The sequence below is a fragment of the Catharus ustulatus genome, chromosome 9 (genome assembly GCF_009819885.2).
Source record: "Catharus ustulatus isolate bCatUst1 chromosome 9, bCatUst1.pri.v2, whole genome shotgun sequence".
Lineage (NCBI taxonomy): Eukaryota > Metazoa > Chordata > Aves > Passeriformes > Turdidae > Catharus > Catharus ustulatus.
The window spans coordinates 24,449,041-24,466,286 of NC_046229.1; the positions used below are offsets into that span (position 1 = coordinate 24,449,041).

Sequence of the window (17,246 nt, forward strand, 5' to 3'; positions counted from 1 at the left end):
CAGTCCGCTATCAGGACTAAGGAATAGGAGCTAAGCACAGCTGATATCCCTCCATCTTTTTAAAACTGATCTGGTGGAATATGCCCATGCAGTTTGAGATGTGATGACTGAAACAACATATACATTGATCAGTGTCTTTCAGCCTGAAAAACTATACCTCTTGAACAAAGATGCTGCATACTTGCAGGAAGAAACAGTGTTGATAGTAAAGAATTTTACACTTTTGACCTCTTTCAAGATAATATCTATTTCATGTTTTTGTTACAGTCCTTCCAAAACCAGCATTAAAAATGTTTTCTATTTTTTAATTCCTTAACAGAAAGAGCGGGAGAAGGGATCTAATCTGGCATTCATGTTTCGACTGCCCTTTGCTGCTGGCAGGGTTTTCAGCATCAGCATGTTGGACACACTGCTTTATCAGGTACTATGAACAGTAACTCAACACAAAAGTTGCAGCTCATTTTATTGTGTTTAATTGTTAGATGGCCTTATTTTCTGACATATGTCTATACCAGGAACAATCAATGGCAAAAGATAATGGAGCACGCTCCATGTGTTAGTTCAGTTAGGAATCCCAGAATCACCCTGTGATTGCACAAAATCTGATGTTGCATGATGTTTATGTATCTTTCTATAGTCAAATAGCTTTGATAAAGCCTACATAAATTACAGATTATACAGAATAATAATGCTTGTACTCTGCAAGCAGAAAGGCAGTGCCCATTCTCACAACATCATGCCCCTAACAGAAACAACAGAATTACTTTAATATGTAGAGATATTTGTGATTTTAGCTGCTCTAATACCTGTTCCTGGTCTTAGTCTACACTTCTACAGTAAACCTAATTTCTACCTTTTAACCAATAGCAACACACTGTTCAGCAGAGCAATAAGGCATATCAACCCTTAAAAACCCTTCAGATTACTCATTTGAATAAAGTAATAGCAGTGTCACCTCAGAGGGACCCACTGAGGACTGCAGACCCATCTAACATATGCCAGCATTTCTTTCGCACAGAAGAGTTCATTATAATTTCACACCTTGTAGGACTAACACTTCATTTCCACTGACACATCCATCATTGCTTTAATGCCTTTGTTATGCCTTATTCTCCTGAATATTGTATGTACATTGCATGTACCTGCAGAACCAATTTAGGAAAACTTACTTTATATAAGTAAATTCAGCAAAAATAAAGGGATAGGTATTGCTACAGTGATTAAGATAACTTAAAGAGATGGACTGTAAAAACAGATGTATAATTTCTTTGAAATTCACACATGGTGCTAATAGTTGCCTGCTCATCTGTTCATTAAAGCTTTTTTTCTTTCTTTTCTGTCTCTCCTGTTAAAAAATCTTGCAGTCATTTGTGAAAGATTATATGATTTCTATCACAAGACTTCTGCTGGGACTTGACACCACACCAGGCTCTGGGTTTCTTTGTTCTGTAAGTTATTTTTAAAAAAATCAATACAGAGTACCAGAAAAGATTCTATACTGTCTGCAGAATACTTCAACTTTCTTTGTATAGTATTTACTTTTGTGAAAGTTCAAGGAAGGCCATCTGTTTCCTTTTTCATCAGGGAGAAGATGAGGAAACTAAACAGAAAACATACCCATTTTTAGTTTCATAGCAAAAAACATGTCCCCAAGAAAACACAATGCATTCTATTCATCAGAAAATTGGAAAGTCAGGAAAACACAGGAATAGTGCATTTTATATGAAATAGCAATGGCACTTCAGAAATTAAGTATATAAAAACTAGGAAGTGCTACCTGTATTGTGCAACCTGACCAGGACCATCTCCCAGTCCCCATCCCTGTGGGCAATAAAGGACAGACATAATCAGTTTTTACATAAAGATTAGATGTATTAAATGACTAGGAGTTGGAGTTACAAAGTCATCTCATTATTATATGTGTCACTATTCCCCAATGCAATTTAACTGTGTATATACATATATACATAAAAACTTAAACAACTGAAGTAATTTTTACTAAAATAAACCCCACCTTTCTGTTTTGTCCCACATCCATCATGCCCTGGGATAACAAACAGACCAATATAAGCTGAGTTATTTGCAACCTGCTTTATGTGGATCTATAAAGAACAAGGTCTTTATAGGCAGAAAGTACTTTAAATAAAAATGACATATTTCTTGGTTAATCATTAAGCTTCATTACAATGAATGTAAGAACACTTGAAAGTACTATTGAATCTCTAAAAAGGAACTCGTACATCTCAAAATAAAGCTAGTAATGAAATAAGTGAGCTTCAAGTAAGATTTCTTATGGCACTTCTCCTTACTGTATTACTTCCTCTCCACTCCCTTGTCCCCATATATTCAGCCTACTGTCTGGTGGACAAAATCCAAATTCAAAATACTCATGTACTCCAGTCTGTCCATCCCAGCTTCTTACTGCTGAGAATATTTAGTTTATTCATTTATATTTTAGTCAAATATAGACACTGGGTGAAGGCTGCCATGTATATTTTAAGTAATCGTAAACCAAGACCAGAAGTTCATAATTCTAAACTGTTTCTACTTCACTTTCTTCTAAACAGGGAGAAAGCAAAAGAACCAGTCTTACAAACACAATAAAAATTGCAGATTTGTTGTGGAGCAAAGGTGTGACACTACAGTGGGATAATTACCAACTAGTGTTTAGGGTATTTTTCCCATGAGTAGCATAGTGAACAACATAAAACTCCAAGAGTTAAAAGTCCTCCCTCCTGTTATTATTTGTTCAGATGAAAATCACAGAAGAGGATCTGTGGATTAGGACATATGCCAGACTGTATCAGAAGCTTTGTTCCTCTACAGGAGACATTCCAATTGGAGTCTACAGGACAGAATCCCAGAAGCTCCCAACATCCGAGGTGGGTCAGCTCCCCGTGCTTTCCTGGGGGTTTCACTGCAGAGTGCACGAGGCCTCTGACACATGGATGGTCACGCTCAGCCAGGCTGAGCACCAGGCTCCAGCAGTGCCCAGAGCCAGTGGCACCTGGCCTTTGACTCCTGTGCTCCCTGCTGGGAATGGATGGATGGGAAACAAGGGGCAGCTGGGCACGGCCAGGACAGGCTTGGGAGTGAGCTGTGCTCTCTGACAGCAGTGTTTGTAACAAACCCTGGAACCAGGCCCTCTGGCACTTGTGTCAACAATGCCAGCACTGTGTCTCAAAGCAGGCGGCATTTCACTGCTCACGTGGCCTTCTAATTCATTCTCTTGCTGCTCATTTCTAGTTAGTGTTATTCAAAGTATTGTGGGATCTCTCTAAATGTAGCTGCCAAACAGTGGTAATATTTTATGTAGTACTTCTGTGTTTACTACATAAATGTGTACATTTCTCCATCTCTCTGTTTAGAACAAATGGCAAAAATGATTTTTCCTGACTAACATACTTTTTTGTTTGGGTGGCTTTGATTTCTGTCATGTATTATCCATTTGTTTATATGACTATTAGTAGTGCCATCTCATTAAACCATGGCTTTAAAATGCAACAGAGAGGAAAAAATCTTTCTTCTGAAATACTCAGATGTAGTTTACACTAATTTCCAAGAGAGATTATTTATATTTTCTTTTCCACATTTCAGAAAAATTTTAGAAAAAATTCTGGCATATAATGCTTAGCAGCAAGATTTAATCTTGAGGAAGTACATTCACTTGAAGTTTAATATTATAGAAGGGTGATAAAAAGCTGTGGAAGATTCCACCCAGTTCATGGGTGTATCTCTTTAGACCAATGCTATCTTTGCACGTGGCTTTTACAGCTTAGCCAGTGGACACTGTCACTGCAGTAATGTCTTTTGAACTATAGTAGCCGTAACGTAATCCATCAAAATCATTCCTCGAACAAGAATGTAGTCAGCCTCACTGCTAATATGAAGAAAAAGTCTGTCACAGCTTTCCACAAAACAGAGGATACAAGATTTTAAGAATTCATTAAATAAGGATAAGATAAAATTCATGGTAATGCTTTATTCTCACATTCAGGGCTGGCTATTTAACTTCAGGTCCAAAAAGAGAGAATGAGGAGTTCTGCTATTGCTTCCTAGCAACTTCCACTGTTAATCTCACAGAGAATTAGAGTTAAATCAGGTACAGGATTAAGGAAGGGAAGTTGGAGAAACCTCCTAGTTAAATTTTCAAATTGTCAGGTGTTGTACAAATGTAGGAGAATGGCACTCCTCCTTTATTAAGTAAAGAAAAAGCAGTTATTGGTCTTCATAAGCTGAAGGCTCTAAATGCAGGCCCCAAGTGGTATTTTCACACAAATACTTGTGCAATTTCTTGTTTACAGAATTTGTACAACCTTCCCCCTTTAGAGAGGAGCAGGGAAATCTCCCCTCACCTACCTCTTCCCCAGAATATGAAAGAGCAACATCTCTGTGTCTGTGGCCTTTATGGATAGAGACCTACAAACATAGAGATGCTGAAAGCCCTCATCTTTCTGCAAAGTGTTTATTCTGAAGACAAAGGAATTTTTTATTCATTTCACTAATGAAATATTAGCATGGGTTATCATTTGAGCTTTTCAATACATGAAACTAGAAGAATGTCATTGGGTAAGGTGTTTAAAATGGAAATGAGGAAAGTAGTTCATTCATGTTTTACTCAGGAACTATGAACTTAGAAGTTTGAAGGTTTATAACTCCGAGAACCTTGGACATGATAATTTGAGTTTAAACAGACATAAGAAACTACATTTGTACTGCACATGCCTGGATGGTGTCAGGCAATAAGATGGTTAACTTGAGTTACGAGGAAAAAGTATGCCAATATTAATATTTAATATGTACAGTTTATCCTTTGGCACTTCCTTTCTTACTATGCAGATGAGAAGCCCTCACTTCACTGACAGATACTCATAGCTTCTTTTTAAACACAGCAAGTTTTCAGCGACCCAGTAACTAAAGAATAAGTGAATCTAGCCTGCCTCTCAATGACTATCACACCTATGACCCAAACCATTTCCACTACATTCAAAAAATATTAAAAAGATATGCAAAATCTTTTTTTCATTACCTGCTCGCTGCATTTCTGTGGCTCCTGTGTAACAGTCCATATTTGTCTCTTTAGATTCACTTCTGTTTAAATTGTCTTTTGTTTTCTTTTTCCCCTTCCTTTGTCAGTCACGAGAAATGGCTTCACAAGTAAGTATTTGCTTTTTGTCTGCCTGTTTCTGGGTGTCCTGGTTGAAGAAAGCCCCACACAGCTGATGGCTTGTTTGCTCCCCCCTAGGTGGGATGGGGAGAAAACTGAGAGGCTGAAAGAGAAAAATCTCATGAGCTCAGGCAAAGGCAGTTCGGTAACTTAAACAAAAGCTGTGTGTGAAAGCAAAGCAAAGAGTTTGCTCACACTTCTGATGGGCAGGGGGTGTTTGGCCATCTCCAGGAAAGCAGGGCTCCACCAGGCACAGCTAGGAAGATTAATACCTTAAGTCATCTCATTCCTTCATCTTCCTGCAGCTGTTCCTGCGGAGCACAGCACCATGGATTAGGGATATCACTTTGGTCAGTTGGGATCAGATGTCCTAGCTGTGTCCCCTCTCGACTTCTTGTGCTCTCCCCCAGCCCACTTGCTGCTGGGGTGGGTGAGAAGCAGAAAATGCCTTGGCTCAGTGTAAGCACCACTCAGCAGTAATGAAAACATCCCCATTATTAACACATTATCATCACCACAAATTCAAAACGTAGTCCCATATAGACTGCTATGAAGAAATGTAACTCAGTCTGAGCCAGAAGCTGTACATTAGGTTCAACTGTGGGAGTAAAATCCTTACAGAAAATGGAACTATGCAGTGGATCATCCTTGAGTAAACAGATCTTAATGCAACATTGTTCTGGATACAAAGAGCTTGCTAAAAATCTGAAGGCTGACAGACTGGGAATTTCAAAGAAGCCCAGGGGAATTCTGGTTCCTTTTGGGCTTACTCCTGTTGAATTCTGAAGGTAAAAAATCATCTTTACAGTGAAAAAATCATCTGGTGAAAGCCTTAAGCTTAAACACGTTAAATGCTAGTGGAGCAAAGTCTCTAGACTTACCACGAAAGGAAAATGTGGCTGTACTTAGCAATGGTTTAGACAGCTTTAGGAGCAGATAAGCATTTCTAGAATCCTGGTTGTAAGTAGCATTCTTGGTAAGCAGAGCAGTAAAATTTAGTTAGTATAGAACTTGCAGTATGGTAAAAATGAGGCACTGCTTCAGAATGGATCAGATGAAGCTACACCTTCAAACTATTTCATGCTCCCAAGGAGCAGCAAGGCAAGAGAGCAAGAATCTAGTTAATCTAAAGTTAAAATGTTTGGTGTTATCACCAGATATCTCAATTACTATCATCTCAAATATGCACACTGGTGTGTCTGTGACTACATTCCCATTTCTGCCATGGTGTTGACCAGCCTAGTGTTTAGATTTTAGGGCATGGAACATTCTATTAGAACACCATGCCTGAGTGAGTCAGAGCTGCCTGGCAGCACGAGTGAACAATCACAGGCTTCAGGGCACGCAGTAGGATACATCAGACAGGAACCTGCTTTTAAAAGCAAACAAAATCAAAGGTTTAAAGGCAAATGTTTCTTCACTGTGTGGCACAGGAATTATACGATGTCATCAGTCATGCTTCTCATGCAACAGATTTACCTGCTATGGAACAAGAAAATGAAATTCAATGAAAACAATCAAGCCTCAAAGTAATGATAGTTACAAAAGTATTTTAAATGAAGTTCAGGGCTGGTTAAAACAGAGGGGGACACACAAAAGTATTTTGCACTGGAATTTTATCTTCTATGTGTTCAACAGCTGTCACTGTCAGACACACTTTTGTGCTGCTTTTGAAAGAGAGTTTGGGCTTTGATTTTGTTTTGTCTTTAGAGATGATTTTTTTCTTCTTGCAATATAGCAGAGGGCCATTCTGCACAGCTTCCTCAACAGGCGCGATAAAAACTTTATCATTGCTGAAGTAAATATTTAGATTTATCACCTTCTTTTATGCTTTCAACTCACCTGTACCAGTGTTTCAAAACTTGAAGCACAGGATTTACAGATTCATGGAAAAAAAACCTTGTTCTTTCACTTGGCCTTTCCCATTTAATCTCTGGCTCAAAAAATGACTTACCCTCCTGTAGCGATGATGGTTGGTTTCTGCCTTGACGCTACTGCTGTCAGCAAGTCTGGTTATTTGTTTTGCCAAGAGCTTGACAAGGAAAGCTGCCAATGCAGGCAGGAAGAAAGGCAAAACAAGACCATCCTCTGCACTCAGTTTGTGTCATATTTGTTCATACCAAATACCTCCTTCCTACCAATAGCACCTTTTCCTATGGAATGTTCTCTGCCTACCTTAGTCCTTGCTATAAAATGCACACAAAACCCAAAATGACAGTCTAACAAACAACAAAATCAAATTGCATTCCTATTCAAAGGGATCCAGATTCTCTCTTCTGTTCTAGTATCAGTGGAGTCAGTAACAAAACTTTAAAAAATCAAGTTTTTTAAAAAAATAAAATTAAAAAAAAATCCCTTTTATATTGCAGAGTAAGCTGAATAGCCTCAGTAAATTTGCCAGTCTTTACTTGTGGCTCATTGCAAGATACTGGTCCAGAATATTAAAAATGTGATTTTACTTGAAATGCTACAAGATAAACATCTGTAGTGTTCTTCTTAATTATGGGGTTGGATTGTTTTGCTGTTTGATTGGGTTTGTTTGTTATTTTTTTCTTTTACACAGATAAAAGCTAGTTTGTGCAAAAGTGAAAAATATATATCTTTCACACTGTATCCAGCTTACTCATGTCAAATATTGTTTTATGGACTCCAGAAACCTCACAGATTCTGTGGTGAGCCTCTTACAGAAGGGTTGTATTCAGCACTGATAAGGACAATGGAATCTTGCTTTTGGATTTCATGTTAGTGGGGAAAAACATTCAGTAGCTCCTCTGTTAAATTTGCTTTATTCACTGATCACTAGCAGCATAATCTGTTCAAAGGCATTCACACGAACTCTGCCTGTTCATTGACATCATCTTTGTTTTCTACTTCATGTATTTATTTTAAAAACTCACCACATTGAAATCTGTGACCAGTAATTTGGTGATGTGCTTGTACTGACACCAGCAAGGGCTTCGTTATTTCAATGTCAATAAAAGATATTCAAGTATCCAAGAGGATCTCCGGATTGTTAAGGAAGTGGTTTTGAAACTAGAAACTAAAATAACTCATTAAATCTAAAATACACATTGAAAAAAAATTTTAATATATTTTGAAATGTTTCCTCTTATGTTCACTAGGAACCTTTGTATGTCAGAAATGCACCTGTAATCCCATCCACTTTGTTATTTTAGCACTTGTACATGCACATACCATTGGTCTTATTTGAGTAGCATAAAGAAAACACAGCAACAGATTTTTGCTCTTAATTATGGGAAGGTTGTCACTATATGAGTAATATCGTTATTCTTTGAGGTAGGAATCAATTGCTGCTTTCACAAGAGGTGCCCTGAATCACATTGGAGGTTACTCCTAATTTCATTTGTGCTGGAAGGTCAAGAAGTCCTGGGAATTTAAGACATAGTTAACAGGCATATTCTGCTGGTGGTCTTAAGAGAGTACTGTAAACAGTGCAACCACAGGTGAAACATTACTTAATGAACCCACAACAACATGGAAGTGTGTGTTACTTGTAAGCAGTTACACAGCTTAGATTTCTGAAAATAGGCAGGCTGGGAAGAAGGTGGAGAAGTCATTGAGACCTGATTCCTAAATTCAGGAAGGGCAGTATTAGAAGGCTAAATTTGCTCTTCTCAGAATCACAGTGCAATTGGGCACAAAATAACACTTACCTGCTTTTGCACTTGATAAAAGTCTTTATATTATAAATGAGATTTTTACTGAAAATCGAAGTCAAGTAAAGGGTGCCCAGTACAGGAGCACTTGCCAAGTACAAAGAGCAGCTCCATTGCAGTCAAACCCCATGTCCAACTGCACTGTCAGGAAGCAGAGAGAACATCTTTGTCTGCTTCCATTTAATGCAGCCCTTCATCTCTCTTGCCACTTTCCTTTCAAGTCTCAAATCTCCATCAGCGTGGAGGAGTGGGAGGACACCAAAGACAGCAAGGAGCAGTTCAGCTGCCGCGGCAATCACCGGAACTCGACATCCAGTGACCAGTCCGACCACCCGCTGCTGCGCAGGAAGAGCATGCAGTGGGCACGGCGCCTGAGCAGGAGGGCCCCCAGGCACTCTGCTAAAACTGCTGAGAAGATCAACCAGCAGAGAATGAACCTCTACAGGAGGTCAGAAAGGCAGGAGCTTGCTGAACTCGTGAAGAATAGAATGAAGCACCTGGGCCTTTCTCCAGCAGGATACGGTACCGCTATTACAGTACTTCAAAAGCAACATTTGCATGGGGCAAGTGAACTTATTTGTAAGAAATGATGGAGCCAAAAACAAAATAGTTAGGTTTATGATAAAGCTTTTTGTTTTGTTGGTTTAGGTTTGGGTTGTTTTGTTTTTTTCATTTAGCAAGAGTAACTTGGAGTGTTTTTAATGCATTCTGTTATCACCCATTCCTATGCTGGGATGGAAGGCTCATAAGGTAGCATGTCAGTCACATTTATATTTAGTAGATGATATGTGTTTGTTGAATTTATACACATTCCCCAGTGATGGAACAGCTGCACTACATTTCCACAAACCTCTAAATAAAGATGAAGACGGGGCTGTTGTGAAGTTCACTCGTATGTCAAGGTGGGGAGTTGTTTACATGTGAAGGATATTGCCTTTTCCCCACAATTTTCAAAAATAATGCCAAATTAGCATATGAAAGTCATCTTTAGAAAGCATGTTTCACTAGGTCTCTAGATGCCACTTTAATCCATCAAATCATTCTCCAGTAAGGCTGATGTCAGAAGCAATGCTTCTCAGAGTTAATTTGTAAATGTAATTTATTTGTTACTTTTTCCCCCTCTGTCCTCTAGATGAAATGAATGATCATCAGAACACCCTTTCTTACATCCTGATCAACCCTTCTCCAGATACAAGATTAGAGCTGAATGATATAGTGTAAGTTAAAGCACACACATTAAAAAGTCACAAGACCTGCAAAAAAATAAAATATGGAGACTTCTATTTAAACAGACATTTAATTATACTAAATATGTATATACTTAAAATGCACATATAAATATATAATATATATATTTGTAATGTTATAAACATGTCATCCTTCTCTTACTCTGTATATTAAATTGAAAAAAATCTAACCAATGCTACCACAGAAACTAAACTAAGCACCTTTAAAGTAAGTGTCTAAGTCTTTCTCAGGTGTTTTCAACATTAGAAAATGATGCACTTACCCTGGCTTGCACTACATTGTTTAGTAACAGCTGTAATTTCTTTTTGTAGATACTTGATCCGACCCGATCCATTGACTTATGTTCCAAATGCTGGACCCAGCCGAAAGGACAGCTTCTGCAATACAGTGGGACAAGACACCAGAGAGGAGACACAGCTTTGATATGTAACTCACCACAAAGTTCAGAGACTATTTTATACACATGGTGGTTCCATTAACCATTTTACAAACTGACTGGTACATTTTATTCAGATTTTGGAAACAAAATGACAGTGGATATGTGACCAAATGCAGAAATGTGGTGCCTAGAAACTCTGACTTCAGGGATTGTCAGGTCTGTGGCCTGTTCAGTATGGTAGTTGAACTTTGTCAGCCTAACAGAATGATGACACTTGTTGCTATTTCACCCATATGAACAAATGTCAGATCCCACCACGTTTGCTTAGATGCTCCTAAGCGTATTTATGCAGGTGGCAGCATGTCTGTGACTGAGTTTCTGACTGACATCAGATTATCTGATGCCCACAGAGAGGCAATGCCTGATTTGTAGTAGCAAATATGTTAGTACCTAAAGCTGCCAACAAGGATTTCTGTGTCAAGAATTCAGTCTTTGAAATAATTTTCAATCTCAGCCTATCGCCTATTTTTGTTAGTACAGATTAGTTTCAGTCCCATGTTGGCCTCCAGGACCTGGGTCTTTGTTCCTTGTGCTTACACAGATCAGGTTGTATGACACAAAACTCACACTGCACAGGTTGAGATTGAAACACATCGATGAAAGAAGAGCCCAGCTGCAGGGAAGTCCCTCTCATCTCACTCAGGCAGCTCCCCACACTGGCAAAAGAACTGGGAAGTTACTGTGTGAAGCTGCATACAGTGGTAGCTCAAGTGAAACACAAGCCTTTGACCCTTGGTGAGCCTGTCTATAGAAGCCTGAGTAGATTATAACAAAAGTGAGAGCATTCCTCTAGGCAATGATTCCTGCAACAAGCCCTTAACATTTTCATGAATATGCCAGAACTACAGTTGTCCAAAGCATTTTATGCCTAGTCATCCAGATTACCCAAAAGAGATACATTTTTACATGAAATTATATATCTCATTAAAAATTAAAGACATTTATAATCCATTCCACAAAATTAATGTAATTCCACATAGTGTGAAAAAGTATTATGGATCTAAAACCTCTGCTTGGAAAGCAGCTACAGTTGGTCAAGTTTTCTACAGAATTAAGCATTTCTGTCCATGATCTTCCAAGATCACTGTCACAAATGGGGAAGAACTTACTCAAGGTTTTAAATTCCCTTCTGTTACAAGTATCTACATAGATTATCTACATAGAACTACACATAGAATTACTACAAGTAATTTTGCAGGTAGTCTAATATGGAAAAACATTATTCTCTGAACTCCCTTGATGTCCTGCTTGTACAAAAAAACCCAGTCAAAACTCCTTATAGTCTCTTCTATATGAATTGGTAGAAGCAAATTCTATTTCTGAAGCAGAAACCACGACCAATTTGCCCAGAAAGCAACTCCTGGATGTGAGGGTGTTGATCAGCATTTTAAAGATATTGAAATCAAGTCATGTTCATATTAGGAATGACAGAAAATCTGTTTTTACTTTCTGCCTTCCTCTTAATGATTCCAAGTTTTAACAATTCAGTGGTTCTGCTTAGAGTCCATTATTGTTCAGTGCTTTTCCACACTTCAGTCATTCACAAGTTTATTCACAGGTAAAGTATTTCAAATGGGTGCTGTGGGAAACAAAGAAACAATTGAAACAGCTGCACAGACTGAAGTCTACATTTTTTCAAGAAACAATATATGGTAGAGGATCTTGTCCAAGACCTGTCAGAAGTTATCCAGAAGATTTTGCATGTGCAGTGTGAATAATTTTTCTATTTTTAATACCTTCAGGGAGAAGACTCTATTCCAGTTGAATATTTTTTTAAAAAATACACGTTTCTTAAAAATGCTTATTCCAAAATATTAGGAGGATCTGTTGTTTCATACTGAAGGCTTCTCTAATGGAGTCTCAGGGAGACAGAGAGGCTTCCAGAACCATGGCTATCCTTCAGCAGGCAAGCTGGATACTCTGCTTTTACTGTGGATCACAGTTCACAGAAATTGCCTGTGTGTGTGTATAGCACACACCACTGATTCAAGGACTCTGCCAAAAGGATCCATAGTGAGGGCTGGAGTCCTCACATTTAACAGCCCATAAAGCAGCAGGAACAAGCAGTCAGGTGTGTCCATTTGCTCACTTAACTCAGCAGAATTGCTGCTCAGCTAGATTGGAATAGTGGTATCTAATGTGACCTGGTATTTCTCCAGGCTTAATGAATTTCTAATTGCTCATTAGCCTCAGAAGATTTGCTAAAGCAAACACAAAGACAGCTGGAGACACTTGGAGTCCCTAAAATTAATGCAAGGCAATCTTGGTGAACAAAACACTTAATTCTCTTCAAAATGCACTGAAGACAAGCAAGGTAGTAAAAACTAACAGCTTCTGATGAAGCAGAAGTTCTAATAACCCATGAATAATGTACCACAAAGTTCAGCTATTCAGAATAATACTGTCTTTCATGTTGAAAGCAGAACAGGTTTGCTTCCTCTGGAATATCTTCACAGACAAACTGCATTCTAGTGGGATTTTGATCTTCCAAGAGCAGCCTAAGCACCACTGCATTAACCCTGAATGAGACAATATGCACAGCCCCTCAGTGGCCAGGGAGGTGATTCTTTAATGGTCATCCTACAGACAATCTTATGTTCACACACTTTTTTCTCATCATGATTATCAGAAATGTAACACAAGCCTAACTGGACTGGGGACCAGACTGAGGAACAGGAATCTCAAGGCTCAGGGCTGGAGAAGGGATAACAAAGCTCTAGAATGAGCAGGGTCAAATGACTTGAACAGAGGAGTTTGAGCAGGCAACAGTACACTCAGTAGAGAGAAATACAGAGCTGTGATAAAAAGATGATTTCTATCTGTGCTTAACTGTATGTATTTTTCCTCCTGGCTCACTTCTATCAACAGCCCAAAGATGCTCCTCTTCCCCAACACTGCCTTAGCAAAGCCCAAGCAGTTTGGTACCCAGAGTCACAGACCCAGAGAGGGAAGTGCTAGCTGATAATAACTGCTTCATTCTCAAGGGAATGTCCAGCAAAGCCAGACCTACCTATGAAAACGTGTTACCTAGTCTGCAATAAAAAGTCACAAGAACTCTTTCAATGGCATGCAGTGTGTTTCGTTAACTGTTTCACTCCAATTCCATGACAACATGAATTCACATACAAAGTAAAAAGCGTAAACTTCTTGAGCTTTTAAAACCCGCATGAATGAATTAGTGAAGTTGTGACATTTTGTCTCAGAAATTTAAGAGCAGTTATTTCCCAGCATAGATAATTTCTCTCTCACAAACAACTTTATACCACAACTACACATTAATAACCCCAAGTATATGAATACATATTACTGAATATTACACACCTTTATTTCCTGATGTGCCAAAAAAACCTAAAGAACAAGTAAGTTTTAGTCTTCATCAGTGGAGGAAAACTGAAATGACATGAAATGCAGCAGAGCTAACAAACAGCTCTCTAGTTTCTAGAGTTAGGGCCATTCTGTAATTTTGGAACACTGAAATGAAATCTTGCAGCATTGAATTGTTTGATATCCAATGGAAACCAGCCACTAAAATCTGGAAATTATTTAATAATGTGAAGCAGCTCTATACAGATTCAATCAATTTGTACATCAAAGTTATAAAAATACTTCTTCAAGGCAATGCTATAAATGTAGGATTTAAAAAACAGAACAATAGGCATAAAACATGGTTGCATATTCTTGATATCCTGTTAGAAGCAACGCTACCTACCTTGAAATAGATGTACAATGAATAAATATCTGAAGAGCAGCACTTCATAATTTCAGCCACTGTTCCTTGTGCTTGGTACAGAATATGCACTGTAGGGATGCAGGAAAAGAGGTAATAATTCATATTAAGTTATGAGAGATGACCCAGACTGCTTTTCATTTTCTGAATTGAAAATGTTAATGTTGTTATAGACTTTATTATTGCCTGCACTGCCACTACAAGGATGTCAGTAATGGTAATTCAGCACAAGTATAAACTCCCAAGAAGCTTAAAAAGGCAAATATTTCTACTTCATTAAGTTGAAAACAAGCATTTGACATTCCTGTGAACTAAATTTTCTAGAAAATCTAGACTAAACTGCTACGATTTGGAATTGGCCCATGCCAACCAGGAGAGAGACTGGGAGGCAAAGTATGGAAATGAGAGTGAGTACTACTTCATGTGCATGAGATATCTCAGACAAATTGGGGATCCTGAATGGGGTTCTGCACAGGGTTCTGGTACCTGAAAGCACACAGATACAACATTAATGATTTAGCACCCACACTACCAATTACCGATCACAGGAATACTTCTCGAGATCACTATGTGTTTCTTTTATCCTTTCACCAGTATGGGCTGGCTGATGAACTGGTTCATCTTGCTGGCAAGTCTATAGCTTTTAATAGTTTTAGCTTTGGTATTTATTTCTCCCAGGAGTTACAAACTCTCACTGCTTCCATAACTGTAGAGTGGTGTGGCAGACTCCACAGATTCCAAACAAAAGCAAGGAATTAGTATCATTATAGCCTTTTATTTTTACAGCTGGAAAATCTCTGTTAATGCAACCGATTGTACTGCTCGTGCCCTCAGCTTCAGCTTCAGGCTGTGGTGAAGCCTCTATTACCTTATCTTAAACAATTATGGAATCATTATGGTTGGAAAATACATCTGAGATCATTCAGTCCAACCTTTCACCAACCACCTCCGTGCCAACTAAACCACAGCACTGAGTGCCATGTGTCACATCCTGTCATTTCTTGGGACACCTCCAGCAATGGTGACTCCACAACTTCCCTGGATAGCCTGTTCAAATGCTTCATAGCTCTTCCCATGAAGAAATTCTTCCTGATGGCCAACCTGAACCTCCTCTGGTACAGCTTGAGGCCATTTTTTCTCATCCTGCCTCAGGCTGCCTGGGATAAGAAGCCAACCTCCTTTCAATAACCTCTTTTCAGGCAGTTGTAGTGTGTGATAAGGTCTCCCCTGAGCCTCCTTTCGTCCAGGCTCCTCATCAGACCTGTGCTCCAGGTCCTTCACCATCTCAGTTGTCCTTCTCTGGACTCACTGCAGCATCTCAAAGTCTTCCTTGGACTTCGGGGTTCTGAACTGGACAAGGATTTGAGGTAAGGCCTCACCAGTGCTGGGTACAGAGGGGCAATCCTTTCCCTGGTCCTGGTGGCCACACTATCCCCAGTAAAAGCCAGGATGCTCTTGGCCTTCTTAGCCACCTGGGCACACACTGGCTCTTGATTAGTTGCTGCCAGCCAACACCCCAGGCCCTTTTCTGCTGGGACCCCATCTTCAGGAATTACTGAATCACCTGGAGAACTGTATTGCCATCCATGTAATAGGACAGCATGTGAGGGTGGAGTTTGTTTGGTTTTGGTCACCTTAATGGATTGTTGCTACACAACCATGATTGACATGGTATTCTCCACCCAGATAAAGTGTGTTCCCTTTATTGTTATGTTTATTCTTATATTATGTTCCCAGATTTCAGAGTTGAGCTCACTACATTATTTAATACACTATGTTGTCAGCTATACAAGATATCATGGCTACTATCAGGTAATCAACATATTACGTCCAAAAAGACCCATTTTTTAAACACAACATGATGTAAAACTTAAAATTTTAGAAAATATTGGGAGACCCAGGAAAACCCTGAGGGAGTGTTATCCTTGTTAGCTGTATCTTTCCCAAGGTAAATGCAAAAAGGTTTTGAAAGTCCAAATGAATAGGTACCCATTTGAGATAGAAAAAGTGTCCTGTGTAGGTGTTGGACGAGTAATAATATTGCTCTATCAAAAGGTTTGAGACCAAATTCCCGTAAGGGAGAAATGCATTGCATTCAGTGGCTGCAGCACAGGTTCCCAGTGTCTGTCAGTCCTGGGTGGAATGGAGCTGCAGATGCACTGCAGGGTTCAGGGGTTTCCTATTAAACACCGTAATGTACGTTTATAAAATGCCATTGGGGATGCATATAATGTATACTCACTTTCTCACTTCCCTTCCAGCTGAAGTGTTTGGTGTTCATGTGATTGAAATTTTGATTCCCACGATAGGGATTTGGACTGAAACTTTCATCTTCTGAGGTTAGTAAACATCATCTTGTTTTTTATTTTACTATTTTGTACACAGCTGAATGCCTTAAAAAGCAAATTAATATATCACTAACAGGACAGTCTATCAACATTCAATTTCCTCGTTTTATTACATCTCTGTGATAACAAATACATGATATATTGTGTGTGAGGTGTTCTTTGTATATGTGACCACAGAGAGTAGTAGCCACTGTGGGCACTAACTGAGATCTGGGAAATGCTGATTTCAGTTTTTCTGAAGAAGCAGTTTCTGACCACTTTTCTAGCACAGGATATCATGTATGCTTTCTTCTTCAGTCACACTGGAATCCCACATGAGTAAATTTAATGATACATAGGCAAATTATAAAATTAATATATTAATTTATTAGTTTTTAATGAAAGAACGTTTCATTGCATCGTCCTTGCTTTTCCTTTAGTAGAGTTGATATGATCTCTTGCTGTATTTTAAAATGCTTTAAAAATTAATTGATGCTTCATCCAAAACTAAATAAGGTACCAATCAGTATTCACTCAACAGAGAAAGGCTTTGAATTCATCCCAAGACAAAACCTAGGCACCTGATTCAGGATGTCCATGGACCCTGAAAATTATCATTACACAGATGTTCTGTTTCTACTAAGAAAACATCTGCTGCTTT

The 17,246-nt window shown here is 38.8% G+C and overlaps 1 protein-coding gene across 4 annotated transcripts in view; it reads left to right on the forward strand.

The window, feature by feature from the left end:
* Positions 1-13,594, forward strand: part of KCNT2 (potassium sodium-activated channel subfamily T member 2) — a 115,337-nt gene extending 101,743 nt beyond the window's left edge. For 2 of the 4 annotated variants that reach the window (XM_033067737.1, XM_033067740.1), the window contains 7 exons: positions 320-421; positions 1,365-1,448; positions 2,754-2,882; positions 5,137-5,157; positions 9,066-9,366; positions 9,977-10,061; positions 10,404-13,594. In XM_033067737.1, coding sequence (XP_032923628.1) covers positions 320-421; positions 1,365-1,448; positions 2,754-2,882; positions 5,137-5,157; positions 9,066-9,366; positions 9,977-10,061; positions 10,404-10,515 — 834 coding nt within the window. In that variant the 3' untranslated portion in view covers positions 10,516-13,594. The remainder of the gene's footprint in view (positions 1-319; positions 422-1,364; positions 1,449-2,753; positions 2,883-5,136; positions 5,158-9,065; positions 9,367-9,976; positions 10,062-10,403) is intronic. The other 2 variants (XM_033067738.1, XM_033067741.1) reach the window with 1 other exon arrangement.
* The last annotated feature ends 3,652 nt before the right edge of the window (positions 13,595-17,246 follow it).